The sequence below is a fragment of the Bidens hawaiensis genome, unplaced genomic scaffold (assembly GCF_021521415.1).
Source record: "Bidens hawaiensis isolate Kalapana, Puna unplaced genomic scaffold, B.hawaiensis_p1.1 tig00001236_1, whole genome shotgun sequence".
Taxonomy (NCBI): Eukaryota; Viridiplantae; Streptophyta; class Magnoliopsida; order Asterales; family Asteraceae; genus Bidens; species Bidens hawaiensis.
This window is the reverse complement of record NW_027491070.1, coordinates 2471723-2480493: the sequence shown is the minus strand read 5'-3', so window position 1 is coordinate 2480493 and position 8771 is coordinate 2471723. Positions and strand designations below refer to the sequence as shown.

Sequence of the window (8771 nt, the reverse complement as noted above, 5' to 3'; positions counted from 1 at the left end):
ATATCATACAAAACGCCAAAAGATACATTATGTTTGAAGGCGATTACAACCCACGCACCAATAACACACGTGCTCACCTCCATCCATCAAAATTTACAAACAATAACATACATTCTTTTTTATCGTTACCTTGTTATGTAAAAGGTTAATATGTAGAAGTAAATTGTTTATCATAACTATAACTTATGCTTTCTTAATAAATATTAATAAACAAGAAATTACAAAATGATAAATAGGGGCTAATAAAAAAAGTGATAAACAGGGATGTAAATGAGCCAAAACTAGCTTAAGATTGGCTCGTTTTAATTTAAGAGAGCTCAAGCTCAGCTCTTTTCAAGCTCAAACTCTCATCGTGAGGCGTTATTTAAGCTCGGGCATGACTCATTTATTATCGTTAACTAATTTATATGCATTTTTAACTATAATTAAATATTTTGTAAGTAGGGCCGGCTCCGAGAAGGCGAAAATTTTTTTGGGCCAAAGACAGACTTTTTTTTGGGCCTTAAGTAAAAGAAACATTTTGTTGGGTTTAAACAATTTAATTTTAAATGAGCTTACCTGATTATAATTTGAGTTGTGTAAAAAACTTTTGTATAAAAATAAGCTTATAATTGTCTCGAATAAGATTAGAACCCACAACATTTTGGTTAGATGTCATACCCCTTTACCACTACACCATGCTCGTGGTTACGTAATTTTGTTGAAACATTGATTATACATCTTTTTTGATAAAATACATATAAATTTTTTTTAAAAAAAATCGGGCCTAGTAGGGTGTCGGGCCTGTGGCCGTCGACTACCGTGGCATGCCTCAAAGACGGCCATGTTTGTAAGAAAAACTTTAAACGTGCCTAAGCTTGGCTCAAGCTCACCTCGCGAGTCGTTTTTTTTTTTCAAACTTGGACTCGGCTCGTTTTTTATGTATAAACTATTTTATATGCGTTTTCTGTTACTTTTATATGTATTGTGAAAAATCTTAAATGAGAATAACCTCGGCTTGAGCTGAAGCCAAAACTTGGCTTGACCTCGTGTAGTACCTTAAACAAGCTTGACTTGAGCTTAGAAATGCAGTGTGAAATTAATAGATAGAAGTCTAAAAGTTGTAAAACATAGAAACACTCGTGACTCAACGCTCGCTAAGACAAAATGAGTTTCCCATACAAAACTCTTGAAGATCAGACTCAATAACTAAACGACCTTTAACTCATTATTTGAGCAGCCCTATAACAGCTCGGCTTGTATATGCTATAAGGTGACAAAGAACATTCTAACATAGAAAATTAGATTGTAAACTTATTCAATATACTATTATAAAAGTTTTTAAAAAATTACAAGATGTCATGCAATAAAAACTTAAAATCATCATCATCATCATCATCATCATCATCATCGTACTTAGTGTATCCCACTAATAGCAAAGCTATGGTAGGGTCTGAGGAGGGTAAGATGTAGACAACCTTACCTCTACTCCATAGGAATATAGAGGATGCTTCCAGTGAGACCCCCGGCTCGATAGTGGTTTTGCATCAAGCCTTGGACATAAGGCACATAACACTCAACCATCATACCCCAGCCGATTGGTGCATGTACCCTTGTCTTTCGGTTATCAACGCCACCACATGATGCCTGATTAATATTCTGCCGCTTTTAACGCTATTTTCACGAAATTAGTAAAATAACGTCAAAATTAGTGTCATTTCACTTTTGCCCACCCAAAGGTCCACACATATATACATTATATATGCGCGCACCGCAAACAGGGCATCAATAAAAACTTAAAATGAGTTGCGCCTTTTCGAACCGAGCCAAGCCCATGCCTCATATAAAGCTTTTTAGTTATTGGGCCTAAGCTCGGGCTTTGTATGAGGTCTTCTAGTCTTGTCATGCCTTAAAGAACCTTGCGTATTTTTAAGTGTTACATATTCTGGTCTTTTAAGTACTACATGAGCTCGAGCTGAGGTTATGCCTATTTAAGTTTTTTCTCAAAATACATAAATTAACAAATAAATAATAAACGAGCCATGCTTAAAGCAAGAACAACTCATGACCCAAGCTCGAGTTTAGAAAAAAAGATTGAATCAAGCCGAATTCACGCTCGAGTGTAATAAAAAGAGCTTGAATCAAGCCAAATTCAAGCTCCTGTAAATCAAAATGAGATGCGCTCCTTACACCATAACACTTCTAAGCTTAGTTTAATAATAAATAGACGTAGATGATAGATTGTTTTATCAAATGACCGTAACTTAAGCATCTTTTTGCAAGACTGACAAAATATATAAAGGAAACAACTTTTTGTAGTCTATACGAGCCATAGAGGTCGTCTTCAACAACTTATATGAACTTGATACAAACCGACACGACTCAGCAACTTATATGAACTTGATACAAACCGACACGACTCAGAGTTATATCACTCATATAGTGACGAAGAACATTCTAACGTAGAAAATTACATTGGAAGCTTTCAATATAATATTATAAAAGTTTTAAAACACATATATTATTATTATTATACAAAACGCCAAAAGATATATATATACACATATTACGGTTGAGGGCGATTATACCCCACGCACCAATAATAACACACGTACCCACCTCCATCCACCCTTTATAATAATAACCCACACCGGAGCAGCTTTCTCTCTCCACCATCATAAACCACCACCCCATCACCTCCACAATAATAATAATAATAATAATAATATTAATTAGGGTTTCATCTTTATTAACTCATCATCTTCTTCCTTCCTTATATACACTCATTCTTCATTTCTTCACCTTCTCCATTATTATTATTATTATTATCACCTTCCACGTCATCACCATGTCATACTTCTCTGACACGTACGCCACCGTCGCTTCAAAACCTGCTCGTACCAACTACCTTCCACCTCACCAACGCGACACCCACATTCCACGTCACACTTCCGGCGGCCGTGGCCGTGGCCGTAACACCGGCGGTAGGTTCACCGGCCGTGGCGGTGGTGGACAGTTTAATGCTCATCTTCATCCCCATGCTCAAAACCAGTACGACAGAAACCCTAGCCAGTATTATAACGTAACACAACAGTTTAACGAGCTTAAACTTACTGAAGAAGAAGATAACACAAACTCAAACTCTAGTACGGCGATTAATTTTGAAGCGTATGAAAACATACCGGTCGAGATAACCGGTTCGGACGTACCTGAACCGGTGAACACATTTGCTGACGTGGATTTAGGCTCAGTGTTGAATGATAATATTAAGAACCGGTGTAAGTACGTGAGGCCGACGCCGATACAACGTCACGCGATTCCGGTGTTGTTGGCTGGACGTGACTTGATGGCGTGTGCGCAGACGGGATCGGGGAAAACGGCGGCGTTTTGTTTTCCGATTATTAGTGGCGTGTTGAAGACGAAAGCGAAACCGGTGAATGTGTACGGACGACGGGAGACGGTTGCGTTTCCGATGGCGCTTGTTTTGTCGCCTACTAGAGAACTCTGTTGTCAGGTTGTTTAGTTTTTTTGAAATGTTTGGTTTCTTATTGGTTGTTGATTATTTTATTATTAATTATTATTATTATTATTTTATATTTTATTTATTTGTAGATCTTCTCAGTTTATAGGATTTAGTTATTTGTTGTTTACACTTTAGGTTTATTTTAGGGTATAAACGTGTCTAATGGATATGATTTATGAGATTGAGCTCAAGCTCGGTTTGTTTCAAGTATTTAACTGCTAGAGGATGACTAAGGAGTCGTTGTTTTTAACTGATTGAGAGCGGTTAGGGGTTGTTTTCTCAAGTTTGGGGTTGGTTGTAGATTGGATTGTTTATTATTTTTTATATTATTTTGTATAATTTTAATTATTTTGAGAAAAATTTTAATGAGCTTTAATAAATTTGGGTGAAAAAGAGTTGAGCTTGAGCTCGTCTAGGCTCTAGCTTGCGACCGAGTTGGTTTTCAATCTCGAGCTTGAGTTTGGGTCATTTTGGTGTGAACGAGCCTAGTGGTTTTGATTTACGGGAATTCGAGCTCGAGCTAGGCTTGCTTTGAGCTTTTAACTGCTTGAGGACGGTTAGGGGGTTGTTTTTTCAAGTTAGGGTTTGGTTGTAGATTGGATCATTTATTATTTTTCGATTACTTTGTGTATGTTTTTAATTATTTTGAGATAAAACTTAATGAGCCTGATTAAGTTTGTGTGTAAATGAGCCGAGCTTGAGCTCATCTAGGCTTTAGTTTGGCTCGTATGTTGGTTTTCGATCTTGAGCTTGAGTTCGGCTCATTTTGATTTTTGTTTTTAAAGCTTGTGCTCGAATATTGAGTAGTTTTTCAAGTTCGAGCTTGACTTGTGCTTGACTTTTTTGTTGTTTATTTAGTTTTTCTTTACTAATTTTTATACTTATTTTCTTATGTATTTTACTTAATAGTTATTATACATAACGTAATGTGAGTTAATTTCTTATTTTTATCACAAGTTTCATGTATAATAAGAATTATTATAAAAATATATATATTTAGTATATTAAATAAAAGTTAGATAAGTAACAGGGTCGTTTAGACTCGCGAGCAGCTCAAGCTTGAAAAGTGAAGCTTGGGTGCTATCTCGTTTATCAAACAAACTTATTTTTAAGCTTGACTTGATTCTAGCTTTCAAAGAGCTGATCTCAAGTAGCTCACGAGCGGCTAGGCTTGTTTACACCCCTTGATTTATTCTAGGGTTTAATCTTGTTTTATGATTATTAATTTATCAGATCTTTGAGGAGGCCAAAAAGTTCTGTTTTCAAACCGGTGTGAATGTTGCTGTTGCTTATGGTGGTGCACCAATTTATCCTCAGGTTATTATATTATGTTCAAAACCTTATATTTTATTATGCTTATTATGATTGTGGATATCTTATTCGGATTATGGTTATGTAGTTGAAAATGCTTGAAAGAGGTGTTGACATTTTAGTTGCTACACCGGGAAGGTTAACTGACATGATCGAAAGATCAAAGATTTCGCTCAAGAAAATCAAGTATTTGGCGTTGGATGAAGCCGACCGCATGCTGGATATGGGATTTGAACCACAAATCCGAAAGATTGTGGAGCGTTTGGACATGCCTCCTTCTGGTCCTAGACAAACACTGCTGTTCAGTGCAACTTTTCCCACTGAAATTCAGGTATGTTAAAGTTTGATTATTAGTTTAATACAGTTAAAGAGTGTTATTTGAATTTTGATGTCATTATGTTTTAATTGCAGAGGATGGCGTCTGATTTCCTGCAAAATTACATTTTTCTGTCTGTGGGTCGAGTTGGCTCGAGTACTGATTTAATCCAACAAAAGATTGTTTTTGTTGAGGATCACGAGAAACGTGATTATTTAAGCAATCTTCTTCATGATCAAAAGGCAAAAGGAAATATCGGGAAGGTATACACACATACACATGCGTGATCGAGCTAATCTTTTGTTTAATTAGTTTTCTAATCTGTTTTCTTTAATCTTGCTTTAGAATGCATTGACATTGATCTTTGTGGAAACTAAACGAAGCGCGGATGCTTTAGAAAACTGGCTTTGCAGCACTGGTTTCCCTGCTACTGCGATTCACGGAGACAAAGTGCAATATGTAAGATTGATTTGCAATTATTATTTTACAAAGATTTAATATTGTTAATATCATACTATGCAAAGTAACTTGTATTATTACAGGAAAGAGAGAGGGCATTAAGGTCTTTCAAAAATGGTGTTACTCCAATTTTAGTTGCTACTGATGTGGCGTCAAGGGGACTGGATATTCCTCGGGTTGCCCACGTGATAAACTTTGATCTGCCACGTGACATTGACAGTTACGTTCATAGGATTGGGAGGACGGGTCGGGCTGGTAAATCTGGATTAGCAACTGCTTTTTTTAATGCGAAGAATGCGGGTGTTGCTAAAGCAATTTCTGAGGTAATGAAAGAAGCCAAACAAGAAGCACCGAACTGGCTTGATGAGTATGCGGATAGCAGTTCGTCTGATTATCGGTATGGTTCTAGCAAGTTTGGTGGTAGGGATTTCAGGAGTGGAAATAATGGTTCTTTTGGGAATGCTGAATATGGTGGTAGTAGTTCATATGATCAGAGTTATGATGATTATTATGCTCAGGCGATGCCTGTGGCTGATGACTTTTCTGCTTCTTATGGTGGCGGTGTTGGTGGATATGAGTCAGTGGTTGCAGGTGGTTGGGAGTAAAAGCGGCGGCGCCACCCTCTTTTGAGCTATGGTATAATGAAATGGCTATGTTTTGGTTTAGGTATTTACTTGACTTTTTGTTAACAAAAATGAAGACTGGGGGGGTGGTGGTATAGAAGGATATATAAAAGGTTTATTTGCTATAGTTTACAACTTACAATGATGAGTTGGTTTTTGGATTCAACAAATATATGCTAAGCTTGAACAACAAGCATACAACAAGCATGATGATGATGATGATATGATGCTATGGATTTGTTCCTTTTGGATGTTATGCAGTATGTTATAATTTATCTTGCATTTTCTTTGTATGAGATGTTTGTTCTTATTTATATAATATTGTGAACTTATATCTCTTTTGCTAGTATAATCATTTCTGGATTACACATGTGAAATTTAGATATTTAAGTATTTAGTATGGTAGTGAACCAAGCCTTTATATATGATGATTTATTAATGACTTTTAACATGAAAACTTATATAATCATCTTTTTTACTTGAATGTATAATATGCATAGTATTTGATGTAATTTTTATGATAGTCCAAGTATCATTTATTAACAACAGTTAAAAAGTATCAATTTCGTTTTTTGGACTTGTAAACAAATTTTGTATGATCTTTGCATGAAAGCTTAAACATATAAGTTTTGTTATAGAAACCCATGAAAGTAGTTTTAAATATAATATACGTGAATACGTGAGTATATGACTCTATAACGTGACCTAAATGTTCATTGCAAGCCAAAATGCCAGTCATATGTGATTCACAATGGTGCAACATAAACACAACACATTCAGTGCTAATAACTTGATAAAAGTCTAATACACACACAACAGTCAACATGGACTCACTATCTATGTAAACTATATATATAAATGTGTCAAAAAATATTGATTATTGTTTATGTCTGTTTTCTCTTGGATGGATATCTAACTTAATCAGCTAATTATTATGGAGTTTAAGGTACAACTTTGTCTAGATGATCATTTAAAAGGCCTAAATAATATGATGAATGCACAAAAATAGTGATTCAAATTATACGGTGTTATTAAAAAAGACTAATTCTTTATTTTCTTTTTAGTTATCAAACAATAGTTCAAAGTAAAAAAAAGGTTCAATATTAGCATTTATTAATTTATGTATAAATGATAAACATAATACTTGTATATTAATCTCATTCCACACCAAAAAACAAATGAATGCTTCAGTATTTTATTATTTAAAAGTCAATACGATTTTTGTCTCAATTGAATCCACATTAAAGGTGCAAGAATAAATACTATAAACAAGCTAGTAAACTTATGTTCAACACTAAAAATCTAAAACAGGGACTATTTGTGTTACAATGTAGAAAAACATTTAACTACTAGTTATTACTTAAAATTTGAAATTAAAATCGTAATTTAAGAAAACCCAAAGGAGTATAAAATCCTCAATATAGAGATGGGAGACAAAGGTACGTTATCATTATTAGTGAAAGTGTTTTGTTATTATTTGTTGACAATTGAATTGAATTTGTGTGTATAATAAGCACGTTTGTCATTCTCCCACTCTTTAAAAACAAGAAGAAAATATTTAGAATTCACACAAAGAGTTTTAAAAATTGTTCCATTGATATAAAAATCAGTAAAATTCCCAAAATTTCTCTTTATAGAGAGATTATGTTTATAACCCCACAAAAGTACTTCAAATTTTTTTTTCTCTAAACACGTCGATGACGTGTTTTTACGTGTTTGTAGGACCAATACGTAGGCGTCAAATGTTATCAACAACTCAAAGGACGACTTATTTGTTCAACAAAACTCGTCGCGACAACATGTTTGTTCACCAAACTCGTATGGGACGACTTGATTTGTTCAACAACTTGTCGGGAGGACTTGTTTGTTCAACAAACTCATCTGGATGACTTATTTACAAAATACTTTGTTTATTATTGTACTCATGGTATAAGTTATAAAATATTTTACTCATGGTACAAGTTATAAAATATTTTAACTTTTCATTTATCTCTGTTAGTTTTTCTATGTTTTTTTATTTGATTCAAATAAGTTATGATGTCTTATAATTCATGAAAAATTATCATTTATTTATAAATACAACATTTACATTTCATTAAATTTATATGATGTTACATATACATTATGTTTTTAAATATGTCTCACTCGTGTGTAACACGGGTACTACCTAATAATAACAATAATATAGGAGCCATAAATTAATTTCACTGAGTCTAATTGTGATATATCATATAACTAAAGTTTAGGTTATCGTAGTAGATGAGGATACTTTGATACATTTTGAATTATTATTTAATTTTGTAATCGAAATTATGTGATATGATTTTTACACTCACGCTTCGACACTTAGTCGTATTATCGTATTATGGTTATGAAAAAATTCCGTTAACCGAACCGTGTCTGCAACCAAATTAGTCGATATGAATTGCCAACTCAGTTTTCGGTTTGATTTGGTTCAGTTGTTAACCATGTCCAAATTATAACTTTGGATTTCAAATCAGTTATCGGATATTGGATTTTTTTAGATCAAGTTGCTCGGTTTATTCAGTTGTCTAATGTA

General features: G+C 34.1%; 1 protein-coding gene across 1 annotated transcript; it reads left to right on the top strand.

Annotated features, from left to right (window-relative positions):
- The first annotated feature begins 2541 nt into the window (after window positions 1-2541).
- Window positions 2542-6368, top strand: LOC143567641 (DEAD-box ATP-dependent RNA helicase 52B-like). The gene is made up of 6 exons (XM_077054016.1): window positions 2542-3493; window positions 4736-4819; window positions 4902-5144; window positions 5225-5392; window positions 5475-5588; window positions 5672-6368. The coding sequence occupies exons 1-6, from the start codon at window positions 2828-2830 to the stop codon at window positions 6191-6193; spliced, it is 1797 nt and encodes a 598-aa protein (XP_076910131.1). The 5' UTR covers window positions 2542-2827; the 3' UTR covers window positions 6194-6368.
- Window positions 6369-8771: the final 2403 nt, after the last annotated feature.